Here is a 27,152-nt window from a genome sequence, read left to right as displayed (position 1 = left end):
TATGTTGATACTTGCCAATACACCAGGCATGTAATGGCTATGGTATATTCCATGCACATATCTAACACACCTACCCAGAATGCGTGCTGTACATGTGCACATATTGTTGCTGTTAAATGCATGGCATCACAGTGGTGACCATGATGGGGTATTGGAAGGGTATGTCAGACATCTGCATGATAACTACCACCTTGTCATTGTGGAATGTATCCACAGGGAGTAAAATAATGGTGGGAGACATGGCCTACAGTAGGGACATGTGTTAAACATCACCTGTATACAGTGCAACAACAGTATAGATACCGGTAGTACAATGGCAATTGTTACAGAGTTACACTACAGCATAAAATATTACTGTAGTCAACATTATCAGCTGGGACTAGGCTGGAACAGGTGGTGTTTAGTGTATGGGACACTGCAAACTGACACACATGTGTAGGCCTTACATGTCAAGCATCTGCAAAAAGGCCGAAGGTGGGGAGGGGATGTCAGCATGACACACCAGTGCACTGCAGCAGGGATCCTAAGGATGCTAAGAATTGCTGTATATTCACACATTCAGGTTCAGGAACTGTGGCAGATGTAACCCAACCCCCCTCAGCAATAGTGACGGTAGTGTGTGAACACCAAGGGATGTGCACATGAGTAGACCTTGCAATCATGCAGATTTAGGGGACATGTATATGGCAGACTGAACATACACTGGCAAATGCAGATGGCCCATGCTACTATACCCCTGCCAGGAGTAGTGACTGCTGTAGTACACATAACAATAGGTGCAACAAACCTACATGATAAGGGTGTGCACACATATGCACACATGGAGTGCATGCATCGCAGTCAGCATCCACACACCTAACACATTCTGTAGACACTGCATGTAAATGTACAAGACATATGCCACACATTGGGCTCATGTACTATTAATATATGCGGTGATGTGGTCCCATGGCAGATCAAGGAAGGGTGCATCATATCAATAAGGGTGGGTACATTCCTCATTGCCACGGTATGCTCTGATGGTTGTCAGTGTAATAGTATTGGATTGGTCATACATGGTCCTGTTGAGATCTGTAAACCAGACATCAGACATTCACAAATGACATCTGTCCACATACCATCCCAGGTATGTGTTGCTGAAAAACATAGGGACTGTGAGCATTAGAGCTGACATAACTGACACAATACTACCCATTCAAAAATGGGCTGTACACCTGTGAGGTTTGGTGCACAGTACATGACAGGGTGCAGAACAGGTGTACAGCAATACTGTGTAGATGGGTGCAGTGGTATCCAGGGGAAGGGGGATCACCTACTAACACAGCACATGCATCACACACATGTATACTGTTGCTAGCATGGATTGACTATAGCTGCTCTGCATGCTGTTGTGTACCATATGTTATGCATGTTGACAGATGGGTAATAGGAGGACTGTGTGTACTATCATTGTGCACTCTCACCTGTATGTGTGTGTGTGTGTGTGTGTGTGTGTGTGTGTGTCTCGGTGGGTGGTTATTTTGTCTGTAGGATCACTGGTGTAGTGGAAGGAGGTTGATGCATACAGGATACGTGTGTGCATGTGTGTGTGTTTGTGTGGGTGTCCATGTATGCACATATGTGATTGTGGGGTTGTTCATACAGCAGTACTTCCCTTTGGGATCGTGCAGTACATGGACATGGACTGACACATGACACACCAGGAATACTTATCATGTATGTAATCACAGGACAGCTGATAGTATAATAAGGTCTGTAGCATGGAGCATGCATTGGGAGGGAAGGTAGACACCAGGTATACCCTTAATATCGCATTCAGCAGAGAGGTGACTGACAACCCACGTATGCAGCACTACAGATGCATTGGGGAATTGCTAGACAACACCAGGGAGTGTATCCATATATTACAGTTGTCACATGATAGGTTGATTGAGCAGCATATCTAGCATGTACTGAGCAATACTTATGCATGACACTCCAAAACATGATATTATGGAGTGAACCTAGCATCCCCTCACATATAGGGGCCATGCTCATGATGTCTGGACATACACAGGGTGAACACTGAATGACAGCAGTGAGGTCATGTGAAACCACTTCACTCAGGTCAGGGAGGTAATGGAGTTACAGGCCTTGTGTTGTGATCACTTGTCTAGGCATTTAGAGGCATGATACATTAATGAGTGTTATTAATGAGTGTATGTTACCATGTGTGATGCAGTATGGAGAACACATGGGAATAAACGTGGGACTGTCTGTAAATTACGGACAGGTTGGTATTAAGGTGGTGTGTGTGTGTGTGTGTGTGTGTGTGTGTGTGTGTGTGTGTGTGTGTGTGTGTGTGTCTGTACTGTTATGCAATGCTGTACAGGTCTTAAAGTGCATTTCTTGTTTTCCCCCACAGGGCGTGAGGTGAATCAGGGTCCTTCCTGCATGCAATCTGATGTTGGTGTCCATACAGACACCGAAGATGATGATAGTACTGTTGTGGCATAGGTGGGGTTGTCAGGGGCTGAAACAGCTCCATCATTTCACATCCCCCTTTTAGCCACCCCAACCCTGCACACAGTTTCAGTGCCTATACATACTCCATCACCAGTGGCCATAGCAGAGGGACAGCTGGCACTTGGTCACAGTGCACAGGAGAGTGTGGTAACCATGTCTACTGTGTCTGGTCACAGCTGGCATAGCCGGATGTCCAGCAGGGCACCACATAGGCAGATGTCCCAGGGTGCTTATGGGAGGGCTGCTGGTCATCATGCCCCTGGTAGACCAGCCACAACTGGTACCACCAGGCTCATGTTTCAGGCTGTCATGGTGGCACAGGCACATATGGAATGTTACACCAGACAGGGCCTGAGGCTGCAGAGGGCTGCTCTCACATCTACAAATGACAACTTCCGTGAACTGTCTGGTTCCATCTATGCTTATACCGAGCTCATGGATTGATGGTCTGGTGAGATGTTGGTCCTCATCGACCGTGGTTTGTCCGTGCTTGAACATGTGGTGAGAGTGCGGTGATGGCCGCATGGACGTAGGCCAGCAACACCAACAGCTGGCAGTCAATGTGGACATGGTAGGACACCAAGGGGCTCCCATAGTGGCAGTACTAGCCCCGGCACTGTGGGGGGCGCTGTCCACACCACACCACAGCAGGCAACGAGCATGTGGTCCTAGCCAGTTCCGGGAGGGACTTGGTTCCAGCAGACATCTGCCATCATCAGGGGAGAGTAGCAAATTGAGGCCTGTACCTGGACGTGCCCATGGAACCCCTGACAGGCACAGTCCACTTGTCCGTGGCCGGAGGCAGTGAACTGCACACCCTGCCAGGTATGGTCTGCAGCTGTCCATAAACACCCGTGTAGGGCAGCCACATGGCAGAACTGTGTGCATGCATACCCACACACTATACAAACACACCTAGGGCAACCCCATATGTACACACACCACATCACCAGGCCCAGTTCACCTCATTACACCCCTCACCCACACACATGGTGTCAAATGTATGGCCCGCCCTCGGCCTCTGGCAAACCAACAACACATCCTGTGCATATGATGATACCTGTTCCACATCCCTGTCATCAATAACATCAATGCAGGGACAGGCTAATATGGTTCTGATGCACACGGTGACTGTACTACAGTGTACCAAAGTACTGCAGTGTAACATGTTGTTAGGAGTAAAGTTTAATGCATACATGTCAGGTAGTGTAGCCATCCAGCAATGATGCATTATAGCTGTTAGTAACACTGGTTGATTGTGGTCTCCATAATGTTATCCATGTGTCAGCAGGAGGATGGTCTGCAGTCATATTCCACAACTGGGTATGGCACTGTGGTGACACCATGGCTGTGAAATATCTGGGGTACAGTTGAACACATGTCACAGGTTTGTATAACAGTTATTGTCTGTGTCACATGGACAGGTGACCTGCTGGGACGTGTATAATCTGCAACCTGATGTAGACCCATCCACATACATGCACACTCTTACTTGGCAACACTGGGACTACACCCCTACCTAGGTATGTAGTGCTACTGAAGTGTGTGGCTTTCATTGCACACACCAGACAGCGTTTAGGGTGAGGTGTGTTCCAGGTTATATGTTACATGCAGAACATCCCCAGACATGTACAGTATGCTAATGGGGGATGTCATGGGTGTATATGGACAACACATAGTGTGACATACCTTCATATACACATTAACAGACACATAACATGCAGACACATGTCCAAGAGACCTGGGCCTATCGCTGACAACTAACTTGACCATGTGTCCAATGTGTTACAGGTAGGCTGCACACAGCACATGCATAACTGGACTGGATTGTGGTATCAGTTACCTGTATGGTTGATGGTGACAGTGGTAACCATAAAGTGGTACATGGGACATATACCAGGTGTACCTTGGTGTAATGATAGTGTACACAGCACCCACATCCCCCAGTGGATATCGTATTCCCTGAAACTCATGATGACACTCTAACATACTCACCATCACAGATTGCCCATGCCTGCGATACAACCCATTGTATATCCCAACAGTGGTACTACAGGGATATGCATCTAATTCACATGCCACAGGCACAGTAGGGTGTTGCATTGTCATGCCTCACCTATGGGCAGCAACACCACTATCTGTACTACTGTGTGGCAATATGTATTGTAATAGGAGTATGTGGCCTTGAAATGCTGTACCCTACAGATATGTAAACATGCACACATACACACACTTGCCTGAACTCAATGGGTATCCCATGCCTGTCAACCCTTTTGTACAACACTGTTGTGCTGGTACTGCAAGGCTAGTGTAGGTGGTAGGGTGATGTAATGTCCCATACAGCAGCAGGCATAACTGACTATGGCAATGGCAGTTGTGGTGGTTGTAAAGGCCCTCATGGAATTCCTAAGTACAGGTGTGCTAACACACAGACACTGCTATACTCAGTAATGCACATGTACACATGTGTCAGTACTGGGGTGCATCACTGCAGGTGGTTATAGCTGTGTACCGAGCTATTGTCCATGGAGGGATGGGTTGTGTAGGGGACGTGTGTACAGTAGTATCTTGCCACCTGCCATGTAGCAGCAGGCAATCTATCGATAGACACCACTGTGGTGACCCTCAGGGTGACAGTGTCATGCATCAGCCAATCCTCTGGGTGGTTCCTGCATATGGCCACTGAGGTGATCAAGTTGACATGTATGCAACATGTATTACAACACATGGTTAGTGTCTGTGATGGAGACTGTGGTAGTGTAGTGGAGGTACCCATGGCATGTGGTGCATACAGGGTGTTGTCTCCTATATGTGCCAGTTCCTACACAGCTGGGCAGACATGTCAGTGTCAGTCAAGCATAGGTTAGCTGTACATATCCCAGCTGGATACCTGCCATCTGCACATCTGTACAGGGACTGACGGTCATCAGCTTTGCAAGTAGCTATGCAGTAGGATGAATGTGTTGACAGATAGATGTTTGACAACAATATGCATGCCATAACTACATGTTGGAAGCCCTCACTAACATGTGCTGTACAGATGGTAGTCTACAGTTACAGTCCACATTTCGGATCATTATCCAGTAGGGGATATATACTGTGACACAGCTCACACACCAGGGATACAACAGGGAGGCCTCAGAGTCCAGCTATGCCTGCAGGTGTGCCTGTTGTCATTACTACATTTAGCACTCTACTCTTGCCTGGGAAAACACTGTCAACAGTAGTACCGCCATGATACACTACATTCCAGTGTGACAGCACATACCCTGGGCTACTACCCCCACATGTAACACATTCACATAGATAACAGTGCTGTACAGGCCTCATATACTTGTGTGTCCCAGACATGACACTCACACCCCTTGCTACTGTAATGACAGCACATAGGCGCATGTATTGTACATGGCATTACATACACTTAGTATGGATGCCATTACCCTGCTATGTTATCGGACTCGGTGGCGTGAACTGGTCACCAGGGCTAAGCCATGCTAAGCAGGTATCAACATTGCTCCAATATAACAGCTAAGCCAATTTGCACACTGTTAAGCAAAGCCTACACTGTGTAAGTGCCCATACATTTACCCGTAGCTTAGCACAGCTTAGCTTCACGCAAACCTGTGCAAACACACTTAAAGCTGCTCAAAACTGCCTTAACCACTCTGTATCTGACAGCCTTTGTTCTGCCCAGCAACAAAATGAACAGCCCTTGTAGGTCTTGAACCCAGGACCTTGTACACTATAGTCATAACACTTAACCACTACGCCATGACCACTGTGAAGACAGCTGTTGTTTTTCCAATATATCTGTCAATACACATATTGATTATTATTGAACAATTGCTTTACTTCCACAATTGTGTAGTACTTATTAATATGACTGTTGCATCACATATGTTGTTTAATCATAATGTACACATATCAGATACATACTGTGAGCTACATCTGGGAAGGTATACACAACTGTGATGTTTACACATGACAGGAATATGGATATATACATATACATATGTTGATATATGTCTACATGTACATACACATGTATATTCATAAATATGTCTGTATACACATCTGTAAAGTGCATCATATATATGGCTATGTGTAGATCTCTTTGTGTATGTATATATATATATATATATATATATATATATATATATATATATGTATATAGAGCTATGTATGTATACACATCCTATGTGTACAGATATGCGTATTTATGTAAATATATATGTAGATATCAATAACTATAGGTGCATACATATCTATTCTGATATACCTATTACTGTCAATATATATGTAGATATCCATAAGTATATGTTCATATGTATCTATATCTGTATATGTGTAGACATACATATTGCTATATTTATATTTCAGTGTTTATATGTATATATATATATATATATATATATATATATATATATATATATATATATATATACACACATACATATATATATATATATATATATATATATATATATATATATATGTGTGTATATCCATCTATGTATGTCGATATGCATAGATATATGGATAATTATATGTACATATATGTTCACGATATGTCCAGAACATGGAATGGAGTCCTACCTCAGCCCCAATAGTCCCAACATCTTAGTGCAAGGAGATGTCAGGTATGTATTGCAGGTATATATGTAGACTGTTGCTACTGTAATAGGGGTTGTCTTAACAGACATGTGTGTGGGAGGTCACATCTGCTTTTACCATGTGCACCATTGGCTACTGAGAGACATCCTAAGGACATCATAGTACAGTACCACTGTTAGCACAGTAATGATCCTGTGGATGACAGCAGAGATATGGTCAATAAATGTGGACAGTCTGACACATTCTGTTCAGTCCAGAGGTATACACAGAACCCCTTAGTGCAAGACATGTGGACCAAACCTGACCATGTGGATGTTAACAGCCATGTAGATGGTTATAGCACGTAAATACTGGAATACATATGCCCACATAGGTTATGCATTCACACACTCCTGTCTGTCCTGACACATAATAACCACTGGTGCAGAGGTCACATGACCACATACTACCCACTAGTTAGTGACATACATCTGTACAGCATCCCACTGCTTTGACAGAAATACATGACAATTATGATGGCCGGGCAGCAGTACATCTGGCAAATATCTGGACATAACATCACACTGGGTAAGTACACTAAGTTGCTAAGCATGTAACAGAGCACTGTGCAGACTATAGGCAGACTGCCACAACACTGGCCTACATTTCTTATGGGGGAATACACATGTACCTGCAAATATAGCAGGCTGTATAGGCATGTCACAGCACAGAGTAACAGACATTTGTGTGAAAGTGCATACCCACAACCAATGTGAACACAGCCACAGCCACATATGGTAAGCTAGCATAATATTACAGTATATGGACTGTCTGATCAACACCATCCTCATATCTGCCACTCGCACACTAACCCTACATATACTGGGCCACTACACAGTGTGGTCTGATGCTTATCAGTGGTATGGGACATGTGTGTGTTTGGCCCTACAAACATGTAAGCCAATAGGGTACCATACACTGGAGCAGCATGTAACATCAGATAGAACAGGACCAAGAACAATGACACCTACCACACTCTGTACACAGCCCGAGGTACATATTCACAATACACACAATGTCAACAATCACCATAAGTACACAGACCTCAGTACTGTACACACAACTACAGAATGCCCAGGTTATGTCCTCAGATATAACCACTACTATACATAACATGTGTAGCAGTCTGATATCTCGCTGGCTTGTTATCAGATATGATGTCAATAAATAATGGTGTACAGAACATATGCACCTCTTAGTACATGACATATGTACAAAGGTTGACAAAGTTGTAGCTGGAGGCACAGACACAGGACCAATATTGACATGTTGCTGTGATAACCTCATACATTTATTGTTGTAACAGGGTTTGTTGTGACATATGTCCTATGAGGGATATGAAGTCAGTAACTCTCATGGCTGTCACCATGTACTGACTGCATTCCTCACACTATGCTTCTGCAGTTCTCAGATAGGTGTTCTGTGAGAAACACAAGAAACAAAAGGCACCCCACACTTCCCAGTCTGCAGATGACCCTACAGATGGGGGTTTCCTCAAAAACATAGCATTGTCATGACAGGTATTAAAATATGTAGACCAGCCATATCCACACACAACCTGTTAAACCGACATTACTCCAAATGCAGAATAGCAACACTTACATTCTGTAGTCATGTCAGGCACATCCCCCTCCTGTGTGTTGGCCTGTTTCCACATTGTATGTTGTTAGAGGTAAATCACCAAATCCATCTGTGATGCTGTTTGCCAAACACCAGATCTAGGTCCTGCTCACAGTGAATGAAAAGGCCCAACACCAACACGATGTTCCCAGATATTGGAGTACGTTTCCATGCAGTTGGCTATGGGAATGTTACCACAGCTGTTCCACATGCAATCAGCTGGAGGAGGGCTGCAATTCATGCAGAGGCCATCAGCTGATCATGAGCATCATTTACAAAACACAAGCTACTGCCTAAGCAAAGCAGGTGTAGTTCTCCACATCCACCAGAGAGGGAGTGAGAGAGACGGACAGAGACAAAGTAAGTCAGGGAGGGGGTGGGAGAGTAAAATCTGAGCATGTTTGTGTCACACACCTACCAGTACAGGGTTTCAAACTCTTGACTGACTATGTATTGCTATCACATGTTTATGCAGTTATTGCATGCACCACTTAGCTTACATGTTGATGAGCTGACCAAACGTATATGTGATGGTGAGTGACATGTGCAACAGTGATATGGTAGCGATACAGTAGGTGTAGTACACGTGCTTGTCCACATGAACAGGTGTCAGCGTCAATGCAGCCACACTCTCTCAGGGATTCATACACATTGACACACTTGGCAGGGTCAGGAATACACTTCCTAACTAGTTGGTTTGCCACAATACAGTAATGTGCAGGTATCGCATGCACCACAGGTGTTATCCGGAGGTTATATGGGCAAAGGTTATGTGAAGGTGTCTGACATCAGACAGCATGCTTCCATATGCCAATGGGAGTTGTAGTGAGTGTGAATGTGATCGAAAGCATCATACACCACACACACAGACACAGGGTGCCAGTACTGACAGGCATGCGTGCATTGCTTCACAGGTGTATAGCAGTTGACTGTGCCAGAAGGCTATACAAGGCTAGGTGAAGGGTATACCTTATCATCTGCAGTGTGGCTCAGGGGTGTAGTGTCTGGATTGACCCACACAGTTCAGCATTGTATTCACCATCCAGTCACCTGGGTAACTATTGTGTGTGACTATTGCTGTGCAATGCTTGCCATGTATGTGTTCTTTAGTCAATGACATGGACACTGTCTAGGATGTGCACATGTCCCACATGCATGTACAGTGACATGTGGAACTTTCCTGGGGTGTCTGGCCCATGTTGTGTACACAGATTCTCATCAGCAGATGTGCCAGTCCTGGCCTCATTTCGCAGTTGCTAGTAATGGACAGCAGGTTGACCCTGCACCTACATTGATAGCATGATACAGGTATTCCCTGGTGTCAGTAGCATCTGTCCATACAGGGCATGTGTTTAAGGCATGGTATATCCTTTGTGGGTCACATTTGATGCCACCACAGGTGTTGCAGTCATCCAGTGGGGAACATAGAGAAGGCACACTGTCTGTAATGTACGTGCCTATTGCACTGATGGACAGGGTGCCATGCCCTCTGTAGTCCACTGCAATCACACCATGGTTGCTATCTGTGAGCAATATGTGGGGTACTACCAACATAGTGGTTGTTGCCTAAGCAAGTGTGTTTGTGTATGAGACATGGGTTGAGCGTGTTCTCTGGGTAATAAAAGGGTTGCTAACTTTGTTCGCCAGGCCTTGATGTCACATGTAGGGGTATGGATTGGCACCCCAGCCTATCACCTATTTCACATCTCTTATCCTTGTAAGGTGGACATTGTGACATATAACAGGGCCACCATATAAGAAATGTACAAAACCCAATCCACAGTGAGTCCAGTTGTTACACACTCACAGCCACCTCCACACAGAATACGAATGACAAACACACACACACACACACACACACACACACACACACACACACACACACACACACACACACACACACACACACACACACACACACACACACTTGCCATGTCTGGGATTAGAACTCCTACCTAACTAGTTTATTACACTACAGCATTACGCAGTTATAGTAAGCATCACACAGATTACTGGAGTACTCCTTCCACAAAGGTGTATTTCACTGGGAATGACATCAGCAGGCTTGCCAACGAAGGTCAATTGAGGTTGTAGTGACTGTGAATGACCCCAGAAGCATTGCACCCTACACAGACAAAGAAACACACACACAAATATCCACACTTGCCATGTGTGGGAATAGAACCCCTACCAAAGTACTATATCACACTACAGCATTACACTGTTATAGGACACACCACAGAGATTACTGGGCTACTCCTTTCCCAAAGTTGTATTTCACAGTGAATGACATCAGCAGGCTTGCCAAAGTAGGGCATTTGAATTGTAGTGAGTGTGACTAGCCTAAAAAGCATTGCTCCCTACACAAAGAAATACACACAAACATCCACACTTGCCATGTGTGGGAATAGAATCCCTAGCAAAGTACTATATCATACTACAGCATTATGCTGTTATAGGATGCACCACTGAGATTACTGGGCTGCTTCTTTCCCAAAGGTGTATTTTACTGGGAATGACATTGGCAGGCTTGCCAAAGTAGGGCAATGGAGGTTGTAGTGACTGTGAATGGCTTCAAAAGCATTGCACCCTACACAGACAAAGAAACACACACACAACCATCCACACTTGCCATGTCTGGGAATAGAACCCCTACAAAACTACTATATCACACTACAGCAATACACTGTTATAGGATGCACCACAGTGATTACTGGGCTACTTCTTTCCCAAAGGTGTATTTCAAAGTGAATGACATCAGCAGCCTTACCAAAATAAGGCATTTGAATTATAGTGAGTGTGACTAACCTAAAAGACATTGCTCCCTACAAAGACATACAAACGCACAGTTGCCATGTCTGGGAGTAGAACTCCTACCTAACTAGTTTATCACACTATAGCATTACCCAGTTATAGGACATGCCATGGAGATTACTGGGCTACTCTTTTTCCCAAAGATGTATATCAAAGTGAATGACATCAGCAGCCTTCCAAAGTAGGGCATTTGCATTTTAATGAGTGTGATTAGCCTAAAAAGCATTGCTCCCTACACAGACACACAAACACAATTGCCATGTCTGGGATTAGAACTCCTACTTAACTAGTTTATCATGCTACAGCATTATGCAGTTATAGGACACACCACAGAGATTACTGGGCTACTGCTTTCCAAAGGTGTATTTCAAAGTGAATGACATCAGCAGCCTTGCCAAAGTAGGGCATTTGGATTGTAGTGAGTGTGACTAGCCTAAAAAGCATTGCTCCCTACACAGACACACACACACAAATGTCATGTTTGCGATTAGAACTCCTACATAACTAGTTTATCACACTACAGTATTACACAGTTATAGGACGCGCCATGGAGATTACTGGGGTAGTTCTTTCCCAAAGGTGTATTTCAAAGTGAATGACATCAGCAGCCTTGCCAAAGTAGGGCATTTGAATTGTAGTGAGTGTGATTAGCCTAAAAAGCATTGCTCCCTACACAGGCACAAACACACACACAGTTGCCATGTCTGGGATTTGAACTCCTATATAACTAGTATATCACCCTACAGCATTAAGCATGTATTAAGATGAGCCATGGAGATTACTGGGCTACTCTTTTCCCAAAGGTGTATTTCAAAGTGAATGACATCAGCTGCCTTGCCACAGTAGGGCATTTGAATTGTAGTGAGTGTGACTAGCCTAAAAAACATTGCTCCCTACACAGACACACAAACGCACACAGCTGCCATGTCTGGTATTAGAACTCCTACCTAACTAGTGTATCACACTACAGCATTACACAGTTAAAGGACGCACCACAGAGATTACTGGGCTACTTTTTTCCCAAAGGTGTATTTCAAAGTGAATGACATCAGCAGGATTGTCATAGTAGTGCTATGGGGAGTGCAGTGTGTGTGCATGGACCATAACCCATTCATCTAGAGGTAGACACACCATACACAGGCACACACAGGTTTATATTCTGCATGTACGTGTATACAACTGCTAGATGACTACTGCCTTGTACAGTCATGCTGCACAGCTAGCACTTGCACTACAGAGTTTGTAATGCTGAGGGATACCAGTGGCTAATGTCTACAGTGAGTGACATTTACACATCATGTGGTTGTAGCCATTTGGCTGTGTGCTGGGTGGGACAAGCCTCATGATGGAAGGCTCTTTGTTACTGTAACTCTCTTCCACACATCTATGTATGTGTACTTTTGGGATATTATATTGTGTTGTCCATGGATATATGTGTGTGTATTCCTATCCAATGTATGTACAAAGCATGACTAGTGCATACTGAGGAGTGTATGCACTAGCATCTGCAACTGTCAGATATGTATGGTCCACTGTTGTTGGCAGACATGGGCTTCATTTGTTTGTGAGCATGCCCAGTATGACCTTTCAGTATGTTGTCTGACACTGCCTTCATTTCTCTAAGTGTGTGAGCATGCCCAGTATGCCCTTCTGTATTGAATGTGTGGATCCATTCCAGGTAGTTTGTACTCCAGTGTAGACCTTTGTGTTCTACACCTACAGTTAGCAAACTGTTTCTGCAGGTTATCTGTAGATCAGTTGGCAATACGGAGTCACACTGTGCAAGGAATAGTGTGTACTGTAGGTGATTGTGTCTCTGCTGCTTCTGCTATAAGGTACTGGTGTTAGAAGAGATATTCAGACATGTACTGTTATACACTGTGATGTGTTATGTCCTCAAGTACTGTCAGTTGGACAGTTTTGCTCACAGTGATGTCTTGGGGAATACAGGGTGAATGCAGCTGTGTCCACTATTGTGATCAAACGCCTACATATTCATAGAAAGTTATGCCATTCTGGAGGGGGAGCTGCAGACACTTGCTGCTGGGTCTGTGTATCCAGTTCAGCACCTTGGTACAGTGCTAGCAGAGGATCCCAAACTTGTACATCACCCGACATGACAGTATGGCCTTATCTTGCTGTGGCATTACCTCACAGCTGTACAGATTCACACAGGTTACCCAGAGGCAGGGGTCATAACTTAGGACATTACCCCTATTGTAGTGTATGGGCAAGTTTTGTAGCCACCTATTTTTGTGTTTGTAGCCAGGGATACTATGTGCACACGGCTGTGTGTCAGACCTTGCACATTCCATGCTGCCCATACTCCCACCCCCCATTAGTCTATCCTCTTCCATACATTATGCATACATTCTCTGATACTTTCCCTATAGTTATCACCTCATCACAGCTGTGTTTTGGTGTTGGTCCACAGTTCATGCAGTGGGACATGGTGGACATGTTACTGTGGTTTGTCCACATGGCCTTGCATGTGGCGTATGTGGAGTGTGTTATGTTGTTATTTGGGTGTCCATGACATAACATACATTAGCAGTACGGGTGAGACACAGGACTTTCACAGAGGCCTGTAGGCCATTTGGTGGTGATGCAGGCCAGCTGTAGCAGGCCATTGCATTTTGTCAGTCCTACAGTCCCAGACTGCCATACAGTATATTCCCCTGGGGTGACAGGGTAGGTGTTCTAGGTGTTCATGCCAATACTTTCTATCAGTATTGATCAGGTGGTGTGGATGCTGGCAGGGTGCTACTTACAGCTAGGGACACACCTGCATGGGACACCTGCACTCCATGCTGCATTCTTTCACTATTGCCATACACAGGTGGGGGTCATATTGTACCCATTCCCAACAGCAGGGATATGACCAGAGAGGTACTTGTGGGTGGTGTTTGGGTGAGCTGGGTGCATGTGTGCTATGGACACTACTTGCATCTGACTCACAGATATGCATGGGGCATTCCAGTTATGCTGGCTTGTGCAGGGACATCAGCCATTTCCCAATACATCAGTCCTATCACCTTTGTGATCTGCAAGTGTTCAGCCAGATGACATCGGTATTCCATACTACAAACCCAGATAATGTGATGCATACCTGTATGTACAATTCCAAGGGTGTGTCCATTTCATGGTTACACATTATATACTGTATGTCTGGGGTAATTTTCCCTGTGTACTGCTTGTATATCTAGCCCAACATTCATGCCATGTCCATCTTTCAGATGATGACACATATTACCACCATACATTTACAGTGGCTTACTGCTAGCATGTGTTATACTGGGGGGAATTGTCTTTGTCACTGCAGTTGTGAGGACTTGGCCCTGTCATCAGCAGTAGTGGGCAATGTCCACCAGGTCAAACCTCAACATGCATACATGATGACCACTCTCACACAATATGAAACACACACCAACCTAACACACACATACTTGCATATTGTACACATGCTACAATCTATCCTGCTACCGTGGCCACCCCAGGTCATCTGTGCTCCACCGGTATTATACCTACACATACATGTTACTGCATGTCAACATTGGATTGGAGGGGGTCACACAACTGTTTTTACATTTCTACACAAAATTGGGGGGCACACCTGACTGTTTTTACATTTCTACATGGGATTGGGGGGCACACCTGACACTTGTACACATTTGCTATGACTGCACTGGTATGTCAGGTACTCCATTTCATCCTGTATTCTAACCTACCATGCTGACTAGAGGCATATCAGTGTACTACAGCTCTTAGGTTTGAATGACCTACATATCAGTTTCTGACTTCCTACCCTTCATAACTAACATATCACTGCCTGACCTGCTTTAGTCTGTCTGTGTAGGCCTGGGGGGGGTTACCCATAGCCATGATTCAGAGGCCTTAGCACAGCCTTTGTTTGTGTTTATCTACACCTGTCCTGCTGGCTAAGACTGTTGTTGGATATGTGAACCTCCCTGACTGGCATGTGTGAGTCATATGGACACATATATGGACCAGCACATTTCCTGCAGTGGGTTTTGTCGCCATGTGAAGTACTGGCAACAATGATGACACCAGTATTTGTTACAGATCTCATGGTGCCACTATAGGTGTCTACTATCTGCTGGCATCCCATTCAGCCACCCAATTCCCTTGCATGCTCACATCCATATCATAGATACAAGTAACAACACATACTACTCCATTAAGCAGTTGGTACGGAGAGTGACTTACCTTGTGGATGTGCCAGTACTGAAGATGGTGCTGAAGAGCTGCCTATGTTGGATGCACATAGTACACTCCCTATACATGGTTGAGCACAGGTAGTTTCATGTTTGGCATCCCTTTTACTGCATGTGCGAGTCAGTGAGTGGTGTCATTCCCTGGGTCCCTCCTGTGTCAGTGTATGTGCTATGCGTTGCCTCTTTGCCTAGGCGAGAGCATACTGGGTACGCCTCCTTCTACCTACTGGGGCAGGCTCAGGTTGTTCCTCCTCCGGGTCACTCTGTGCCTGTGCAGGCCTTGGCATTGGTGGGGGGCTGTGTGGCCCTACCCTATGCTGTCCCTGCTGCAGCTGTTTCTGCAGGATCATATTGTGTAGCATGGCACATACGATGACAATTTAAGTACATGTAGCTGGGGAGTACTGCAAGGCTCCACTGGATGTGTCCAGGCATCGGAACCATGACTTGAGCATCTCAAACACATGCTTTATTACAACTCTGGTCTGTGCATGTGCCTCATTATGGAGTCCTTGTTCGGGTGTGTGTGCATTTCTGATGGGTGTCATCAGCCACAACTCCAGTGCGTAACCAGCATCCCCCATTAGGTGACCATAAGGGATGCCCCCACTGGCAAATCTCTGGTACAGCTGCGTCAGATGCCAGATGTGGGAATCGTGATAGCTTCCAGGGCAGCCAGCACACACATTCATTATAATGCCCTGGGCATCACACACGACCTGGCAGTTGATGGAGGGAAAGCCCTTGTGGTTGATATAGACCCTACCCCACTCACTAGGTGGTGCTTTGATGCGTATGTGCGTGCAATCTATAGCACCCACTACCTAAGGCTATTCTGCTATTTGGTGGAAGAGATGCATATTGCTGGCCAACACCTCACGGGTGTTGGGGAAATATACGTGCTCACCGGCATGTGCTGACATGGCATCCAGGAATTGGTGGAGTACCCTGGATGCTGATGCCTGTGAGATCCCCATTATATCTCCAGTTGGCCTTTGGAAGGTACCTGTAGCTAGTATTCTTGGACCTACACATACCTTGGTATCCACTGGGATGGGTTCCCCTCTATAAGTTCTGTGTGTGAGGCGTGGCTGGCATAGCTCAACAATATGCTGTAGGAGGTCCCTGTCCACCCTATAGTACTCCACTATCTCCAGCTCATGTAGCCCCTGGTAGGTTACCCTGGGTCTGTAAACTTTTCTCCGTCTGCTCACTGTGGGTTGGTCAACAGCATTCTCATTCTCACCATCCTCAATCTCTTCCACATGTTGATGTATGATAGCTATTGCAGCCCCTATCATTTTCTTGTTTTTGTTTGTTAAAATTCCCCCACTTGTATACACCGGTGGTGTAGAGTATGTGGGAAAAACCAGAGGGAAAGGTGTTTGCATAATTTATAGTAGTGTTCTGGGCTGGACTGCTGCCTGTGTAATTGGCTGATTCTGATACATTTCAACTGCCAGCTATGCTAGTTCTCCTAGATTACCTTCTTACTGCTGTTTTCCCTTCCCATTGCCTTCCTGTTTAAGCCCGGGGGAGCGCCGTGCAAACACAGTGCTGAAATGCGCACAGAGCTGCTATTTCCTGGTATATGTTTTTTTTCCTTTAAAACCCAGTGTGTAGCACACACACCCGCTTAGGCAATGTAAAGAGTGCTAGGCAGCCTCAGACACACCCCCTTGCTTAGCTCTGCTAAGCTAAAGGCAAGCCAGAGCCACAGGGCTCCAATACACTTACAGTATACCTGACACCCCCCCCCCCCATGATGCCAGCTAACTCCTAGGCTTGCACCAAGCTATTCCTGCTCTTACACTGTTGGGTGCTGACTAGCATGCAGGGGAAATCTGGGATTCACTATCATTCTCCTCATTTGCATAGGATTGCCTGCTTATGCATAGTTACAGGTCCCACACTGAACATCCCCCCTTAGCAACCACTATTCACTGGCCATGTTGTCTTCTGCCTGCCATTGAGTATAATGGCAAAATAGTGATTTTGGTTAGAATGCTTATTTTAGGGTTTTTATTTTATTTTTCTCCCGATCCCATTTGCACGCTGCTGCCCTACACTTAAACAGCCGGGATCGGTTAAAAAAATAAAAGTTGATTTTATTATTTTTGCAACTGCTTTCCATACCAATGGCCATATATTTGGCCATTGGCATGCTTTCTACATAATATCCACTCTTTATTTGGAGCTGTCATGGCTACCGATTGGCTAGACAGAGGGACTAAGCTAGGAAAGATGTGCAGCAGGTAAAGGTGATAAAGGATAATGAGGGAAACATACTCACAAGTGAGGAGAGTGTGTTAAGCAGATGGAAAGAGTACGTTGAGGAGTTGATAAATGAAGAGAATGAGAGGGAGAGAAGGTTGGATGATGTGGGGATAGTGAATCATGAAGTGCAATGGATTAGCAAGGAGGAAGTAAGGATAGCTATGAAGAAGATGAAGAATGGAAAGGCTGCTGGTCTAGATGACATACCTGTGGAAGCATGGAGGTGTTTAGGTGAAATGGCAGTGGAGTTTTTAATCAGATTGTTTAATGAAATCTTGGAAAGTGAGAGGATGCCTGAGGAATGGAGAAAAAGTGTTTTGGTACCGATTTTTAAGAATTAGGGTGATGTGCAGAGCTGTAGTAACCACAGAGGGATTAAATTGATTAGTCACAGCATGAAGTTATGGGAAAGAGTAGTGGAAGCTAGGTTAAGAAGGGACGTGATAATTAATGATCAGCAGTATGGTTTCATGCCGGGAAAGAGCACTACAGATGCGATGTTTGCTCTGAGAGTGTTGGTGGAGAAGTACAGAGAAGGTCAGAAGGAGTTGCATTGTGTTTTTGTAGACTTAGAGAAAGCATATGACAGGGTGCCCAGAGAGGAGTTGTGATATTGTATGAGGAAGTCAGGAGTGTCAGAGAAGTATATAAGAGTGGTACAGGATATGTACAAGGGTTGTGTGACAGCGGTGAGGTCTGTGGTGGGAGTGACAGATGCGTTTAAGGTGGAGGTGGGATTACATCAAGGATCAGCTCTGAGCCCTTTCTTATTTGAATGGTGATGGACAGGTTGACAGATGAGATCAGACAGGAGTCCCTATGGACTATGATGTTTGCAGATGACATTGTGATCTGTAGTTAGAGTAGGAAATAGGTGGTGGAGACCCTGGAGAGATGGAGATATGCTCTAGGGAAAAGAGGAATAAAGGTCAGCAGGACTAAGACAGAATATATCTGTCTGAGTGAGATGAGGATAGAGGAATGGTGAGGATGCAAGGAGTAGAGGTGGCGAAGGTGGATGAGTTTAAATACTTGGGAACAATAGTTCAGAGTAACGGTGAGTGTGGAAGAGAGGTGAAGAAGAGAGTACAGGCAGGATAGAGTGGGTGGAGAAGCGTGTCAGGAGTGATTTTTGACAGACGAGTACCAATAAGAGTGAAAGGGAAGGTCTATAAGTGGGTAGTGAAACCAGCTATGTTATATGGGTTGGAGACAGTGGCACTGACAAAAAAGCAGGAGTTAGAGCTGGATGTGTCAGAGTTAAAGATGTTAAGATTTGCACTGGGTGTGACGAGGATGGACAGAATCAGGAATAAGTATATTAGAGGGTCAGCCTAGGTTGGAAGGTTTGGAGACAAAGCCAGAGAGGCAAGATTACGTTGGTTTGGACATGTGCTGAGGAGGGATGCTGAGTATATTTGTAAAAACATGCTAAGGATGAAGCTACCAGGTAACAGGAAAAGAGGAAGGCCTAAGATAAGGTTTATGGATGTGATGAGAGAGGACATGCAGGTGGTTGGTGTGACAGAGCAAGATGCAGAGGACAGAAAGAAATGGAAACAGATGATCCACTGTGGTGACCTCTAATGGGAAAAGCCGAAAGAAGATGATGATGATGACTCAGTTTTGTAGTTTGCAGAAATGTACTCTGTTACTGACCAAGTACATTTCTGCAGATTACACTAGTCCTGCACGGCCAGCTTCCAGCTTCCTGGATCACAAATTCAGCTCATTTGCATGGATTTCCCCTGCAAATGGAGTAATTTGCATGCAGGGGCTGACCGTGCAGGACTAGTGCAGAAGGGCTCGTGCACATCCCTACAGCTTATTCCTGGATCGCATGGCAGACATATTGCCTGCTGGAGCTCCTGCACTGTTCGTGCACATCGTGCAGGGCTTGCTGAATCTGAGGGAAGGCCTGAATAAATGAACACCTAAGCTATGAAACTACACTTTATTTCTTCTTACTATATTAAAAATAATTTAATGTGATACAAGCTGAGCATAATACTTTACTCTACTTTCTGTTGTAGCTGTTAAGGTAACTTTTACGATACTAATAAGTATGCAGCTTGTTTTGTTCAATTATTGTTTTCATTTTCCTAAATTATGTAAATCAATATTTTTTCTACTGCTACTACACAGACACTTCATTTATCTACAGGTCTTAGACAACTGTATTATTGTTTTTCCTTTCATATACTCTGGAGATGCGAGAGGCTAAAATACTTTTTTGTTTTATTTCATTAATTTCATCTGTGCTATTGTAAACTAGCATGGATGAATACAACATGGCGATGCAGTTGTAATGCAATATTATAAAGGTTGAAATGCTAAGTGCTGCTGCTTTATGGCTTGGGTTGGGACTGAAACTGGCCTCCAGGCCAGGCTACTTACCTGATGAACAAGTGACAATAAATAAATAACAAATCAAATGACTGTGGAATACAGCGGGTGCCCCCTTGGACATTAGGAACACATTTCTATTGAGTTCATAAACTTGAAGATGTATTAAGAAAAAATAATATTATTTACATCCAAACAAGAGACCTTTGGGACATATTCAGTTCCCAACACTTATGATGCATGCTATCTTTGAAAGTAACTCATCATATTTCAACTAAATTAAATATTAGTTCAACACATAAAGAGAAAATCTCTGGAATGTATGAACTACAGTATAAAACTGCATAACTTGACAGGAACAAACTGCACTGTTTTGTATGCATGCATGTGTGTGCATATATGGGGAGAGAGAGAGAGAGTGTGTGTGCGTGTGTGTGTGAGTGTGTGTGTGTGTGTGTGTGTGTGTGTGTGTGTGTGTGTGTGTGAGAGTGTGCGCAAGAGAGAGACTCTCAGTGGCTTTGTTTAGTGTAATATCGCCTACTAAATTTCTTGAATTTATCAGAATTTCTTTTAGTGATATTTATGAATTCAGTAGAAAGTGAAACATACATTTTTTTCAGTGCATCTTGGACTACAATGTACAACTGCAATTTAACATGGACAAAATAAAAATTACTTACTGTTAGTACTGCTCAGAGCACCCATTATTCTAACGTTGTCCTGATCATCAACTGTAACCAGAAAAAAAATAATGTAGGCATCTGCACATTAAAACAATATATCAGCTTAGTAATGACCTACTATATTTTCTGTATTGCAAAAACATTTAAATGAATCTGTAAGGACAGACATACAAAGTAGACAGAGCAAGAAAAATGGCACTAACATTCAGCAAAATTAAACAACTAAATCCATTGATTTGCATGTACACTGTCATGATGGCAACAGTAGGTTTGACTTCCTGGTCTTTGTTTTGAAATTTTGTTAGTAGCATGGAACAAAGGCACCAAGTATGTAAGAAAGACCCTAGTCTGATAAATGATGGTGCTCAGCAGCAAGGCATGCTGGGTAACAAAGCACCAATGCATATGATGCAAGACATCATACATAGTGGGAAAGCCCCATTCATAAAGTTTAACTGGCCATGGGGGCCGTTTTAGTTTATATTACCTTATAAAAGCAGGTAATAGAAGCCCCAAGACCAACAAAAAAAGCAAAAATACATTTCTGGTTATTCAACAAAACCTGGCACCAAAGTCCTCTAGTCTGTACATTATGAAGGATGCCTTCATGGATATAAGTAGCTCTATTTCCAAAATAAAATGAAGCTTCCTAATACTTAACAAAATGTTATTACGTCCTAACTTTACAGATGGTTCTTCTTAGTAAGATCCTTAACTATCATTATCATATTGTATCAGTTGCAGCATCACCAAGGATCATGCCTTTTTACTGCTCCTATTTTGGATAAGCAATCTTATTTACAAGCCTGCATTATCCCTGCACATTCTATACTTATTTTTGGAGGTATACCCCTGTTTTCAGTCTTGATTTATCCCTTCACATGTGATTTTTCAATATGTCTGCACACACAAAACTACACTATATGATCAACATGCTTGTGGCACAAATAATTCAAAGAAATTGGATTCTTATATCACCTTTTTTCAGAAGCAAAAATAAATTTCCTTGTGTCGTAAAATTTTACAGTATAGTTAATTAAAGTCTACAGATTTTATATGGTCTCTTTGATAATGTGGTTATATTTTTCCATTATTTTTGCCACTCTGTTTTTCAAACACGTGTTTCTAAGTAATAGCCCACATTCTTACTAACTAGATGCCCAGATTTCTGTTTGGATGTACTTACCTTTAAAGTGTGCTTGTTCCTGTTTTCAATGTCTACAGTCGTGAGGTATAAGAAGGATGTGATGACGTGTACAGTGCTTCATTTCCTAGCCTCTCAGAGGACTTACCTTTATTACTTTTTAGTACTGCATTGACTTGTTTGGCCCATTATTGTGGCCCAGGTGAACACTGACCCTTACCATCAGACATCCCAAAGCCAGTGGCTAGTACAGCCCTTTATAGGCCAATAATACAAAATAAAAGCTGCATTTTGGATGTTGAGTGGATAGCTGGTGAATATGCAGCTATGGTCATCCAGATTTTGCTTAGTTTTATTGATGTGGTAGGCCCCACTGAACCTGTGGCCTTTTGTCAGGGGAAATCTGCAGAGTATACAACCACTATAAAGGATTTTAAATCGAACTGTGGATTAGAACACTTACATTAGTAACAGGTAAACAACTCTTATTGCAATGATCATTTCTGAATAGATGCAAACCAAAAAGTCCAACAGTGACCAGGTACCTCTGTATAAAAACAGAACACATCCAATAAAAAAGAGCAAACAGAGGCAAGGCTCCAGATTCTTCAGCTGATTTATTCACACAAACACAAGCGCTTTCACCAAATGCTTCTTCAGGTGTATATCAAGTCATACTCACACACCTGTACTTATATTAAACATTTAAAAATCACATGATCAAAAGGTTAAGAACATTTAAAGGTATATAGATACAATAAAAATGTAGCCACAATAATATACATGGTGTTTCCTATCTAAATAAAAAGAATGCAAAAATTCAATATATAGTTTATAGACCACATAACATATTCTATCTATGTAAAGGTCTGTTCTTCAGGATGGGCCTCATCAGTACATGGTCATTGAGGCCATGTCCTGCATTCGCTCTTAATCTAACAATCCAGTTGGCCTCTAAGTTCTCAGTCTGAGTCCTAATGTCCCCACCCCTATGATTCTCATAACATCTTCCTAACACCATGAATTTTGAAAGTATGTTGGTCATTCGTTTCTTTGACATGTTTTGCTAGGGCATTAACTAGACTGCCCTTCTTAACGTGGTAAATATGTTCCTTAATTCTTAGGAAGCTTATAGGTCAGTCAACTTATATTCTTAAAGATACTGAACACTTTATCAGAGACCTGTATAAGTTCACTTGTGAAAGAGAACAACAACCACAGAATTTTTAAATGTTTGATTTAAGTGCAGGTGTGTGAGTATCACTTGATATACACCTGAAGAAGCATTTGGTGAAAGCGCTTGTGTTTGTGTGAATAAATATTTTTTTATTGGATTTCTGAATAGATGGTTGTGTATACTTGTGTATTGTTTATTTTATTTTGTAAAGACCACAGTTCAGTCAACAACTGGGTGTTGCGGTATGTACATAGATGGCTGCATAAAACACATGATCTTACATCTGAAAATTTTAGTATATGTGAGTAGAAGGCTTTGGGATATTTCTGTGAACTATGCTAACTTATTTTATTGCCAATTTCATTTAAACCATACTCTTACAGCAAAGCATTCTATAGCTATGTCAAGAACCTCAGTGGCAACACTCAGATCTGCTCTGAGTTACAGCACAATGGCACTAAATATACAGAATCAACTGATATTGCCAACATCCTGGCAGATAGATTCAGTGCTAACTTTTCCCCTCTCTCATCCCCTAAAGGGCCTATCTCTATACCGGAAGAATGCAAAGTACCTGTAATCACGGTTGCACAGGTAAAAAATACACTCTCCAAAGCCAAGAACACAGCATCCATGGGACCTGACAACATCCCAGGCTGCATTCTACATGAACTACAGAACGAACTGGCACCCCACCTAAGTACCATGTTCAATCATAGCCTCACCTCAGGCTTTATGCCCACTGAATGGCGCATGGCAATGGTTATCCCACTCCACAAAGGGGGAGCCACCACGGACCCCAGGAACTACCGCCCCATTAGCCTGACAAGCCTGGTCTGCAAGACTATGGAGCGTATCATCACAGAACTTATAAACAATGACATTGGTAATCTCCAAACTCTGGACCCTACCCAGTTCGGGTTTGTAAAAGGCAGATCATGTCTCCTAAACCTGGTAGACTTTTTTGAGACAGTTACCAAGGCTATAGACAAGGGAAAGGTGGTACACACAGCCTACCTAGACCTTTCAAAGGCCTTTGACACCATTCCCCATTCTGGTATTATAGACAAGCTCACTAGCCTGAACATAAACCCCTATGTCACAAGATGGGTTGCCAACTGGCTCACAGACAGAACCCGCATGGTAAGAGTTGCAGGAGCTAGGTCCAACTCTAAACCGGTTACAAGTGGCGTTTCCCAGAGCTCAGTCCTAGGACCCCTCCTGTTCCCATATACTTCTCAGAGGTACAGGCAAGCACAGGAGGACTATGGCTGACCAAGTTTGCAGATGACTGCAAACTAGGGGCTATAATTGACTCTCCAGCTGACACAGACATCCTCCAAAAGGGTCTCACTGAGACAGATACCTGGTGTCAAAATCATGGCCTCAAGCTAAATGCCAAAAAGTGCATAGTCATCCCCTTTGGAAAAAACAAAGTACCCACAAACTACCACATAGGTGGTAGCCCCCTAAATATGGAAGAAGTAATAAGGGTTCTGGGGACCCAAGTAGATAGTAAACTCTCCTTTGATAATCACATTTCCAAAGTGGCTAGAAAATCCTTCTACGTGGCCCACCTTATCAAAAAAGGGTTTGCATTCAGATCAAAAGAGGTCATTGTGCCCCTCTACTCATCGCTCATCAGACCCATCATAGAGTAAAACAACCCATTTGGAATGTATCTTACAAGACACTTGTAACAGCTGGAAAGACCACAGAAGTACCTCACCAAGAGGATCACTGGCCTCAAACAGATGCCCTATGCAGCTTGACTGATGAAACTCCAGCTGTACTCCATTGCATATCACCTACTCAGAGGTGATCTCTGCCTGACATACAAGGCCATGTCCAACCCAGAACTGATGGACATGCTCCACCTAAAGAAAAGCTTATCCCCTCGAGCCACATGCTCTAGGGATCTAAACCTCACCACAACAATAAATAGGATGTGCTGGAGGGATAGATTCCTGTCATAGAGATTTCCCATGCTTTGGAACAAGATTCCAATCTACATTAGGCAGAGCTCCTCGCTAACACTCCTCAAGAGAAACCTTGACGAGTGGATGGAAAACAGAAAGTTTACCCCAGGGATCACTTCAGTGGCTCTGCTGGGCAGAGGCACAGGGAACTAATTTAAGGGGGCGGCGAAAGCCAAGACATTCTGGCTAGACTTATAAATGCCTTTGGGCAGATAGCCTAGTACCTACCTATGAAACTATGAACCTATGAGATACCCATTTGTGCTATTCAGCAACCCTAGCTCATTTGCATACAGATCAGTGCACAGTACCTGGAAACTACATGGTATCAGGACCTACCTCATTAGCAACGGCAGCAGTCTTACACTGTACATACCCCACACAGGGTCCTATAATGCATACTCATAAATTCTGTTTTTTACAATTTTTTCATATATTTTTTCCATGACGGCATGTTTGCGTACTGCTGTGCACAGTGCAAACATAAACAGGGTATTAAAAAAATATATTTTACATTACTTTACATATGGTTTTGGACACACAGTGGTTAGTTTTGCACATATCTGTGTCCTCTATACTATTTCTTACAGTGTCAGTCTACTTTTACAGCCCCTGGTGTCATTATTACATCCTGTACACAGAATTTTTCCATGTATATTATGGACACCAACATGGGGTCTGCATGACTCCCTATCTGCTTGCTGGATCACTCTACCTGCCTAATTTGCATGCATTTCACCTGCTTATGAGGTGATCTGGATGCCACGGTCACTTCTGTGTTCGCATGGTTGTGCATGCCCCTCAGCTCCGTTTACTGGATCGCACCTCTGCTTATTTCCATGTAAGCACCATGCCACTATGCCTACATGGCAAATAAGTCCATGAAGGCTTTATTGAATTCCCCCGCAAATAGTATTTTCAAGAAACATGTGATTTATGTTAAATATATATATGTACCAGCATAAACTGTATATGCTATATGACTTAAGTTTACTACATATCTATATCAGTAAATTTGTATTTGTGTATACCTCTGACCTGGATCATAACTGAAATTGGAATAGTTTTTATTACCTTTCTCTTTTCAAATTGCTCACTAGTTGTTGTCATGTAAATTCAGTTTTACCTCTTCTAACACATCTATCTGGTTCATGTAAACTGCTAGTATTTTAAACACTGTTACTGCACACAGTGCTAAGATTTTAAACATGGTTATCTGCAATTGATCCTACAGTTTTTCCATGAATGCTTATTGGATCTATCAATCATCTTCACTAGTTTTCTTCTACTGACAGGATAAGAGAGGTTTTCATCATTAACAGATTTATCCCTGGTTCACACCAGCTCCATAAAGCTAACTGCTTAGATTTTACTGTTAAATGCTATAGCTGTTGAAATATATGCTGCCACATGTGTATTTGCTACATTCAAACGTTAAGTACTTGGAAGACTTACACTGAAATGTACAAACCCTTTCAATTCATTTTTTTTTATTTTTAAAGTATGATAATTTGCCTGACTTGAATAATACTAATTTATAAAATTGTTCTTGTTTTTTAGTGAAATCTGTTATTGTTTATTGTTTATGCTGTTAAGGTTTTCAGATTGATAAACTTGACATATCAAAGGAATCTCTTGCTCGCATTTCTGTTCTTTCATTTATCCACTGTTGCCCTCATATTTTCTTTCTATGTGGTCTCTGTTGACATAAGCACCGCA

The 27,152-nt window shown here is 43.3% G+C and overlaps 1 protein-coding gene across 1 annotated transcript in view; it reads right to left on the bottom strand.

Moving 5' to 3' along the window:
- The window catches only part of LOC122802457, a 271,537-nt gene that overhangs the window by 231,524 nt on the left and 12,861 nt on the right, over positions 1-27,152 (bottom strand). Inside the window, exon 2 of the mRNA XM_044072079.1 lies at positions 21,131-21,181. Within this exon, the coding sequence (XP_043928014.1) occupies positions 21,131-21,181 (51 nt within the window). The remainder of the gene's footprint in view (positions 1-21,130; positions 21,182-27,152) is intronic.

The sequence above is a fragment of the Protopterus annectens genome, chromosome 5.part0 (assembly GCF_019279795.1).
Source record: "Protopterus annectens isolate FY-2018-M chromosome 5.part0, PAN1.0, whole genome shotgun sequence".
In the NCBI taxonomy this organism is placed as follows: domain Eukaryota; kingdom Metazoa; phylum Chordata; order Ceratodontiformes; family Protopteridae; genus Protopterus; species Protopterus annectens.
This window is presented reverse-complemented; position numbering and strand designations above follow the sequence as displayed.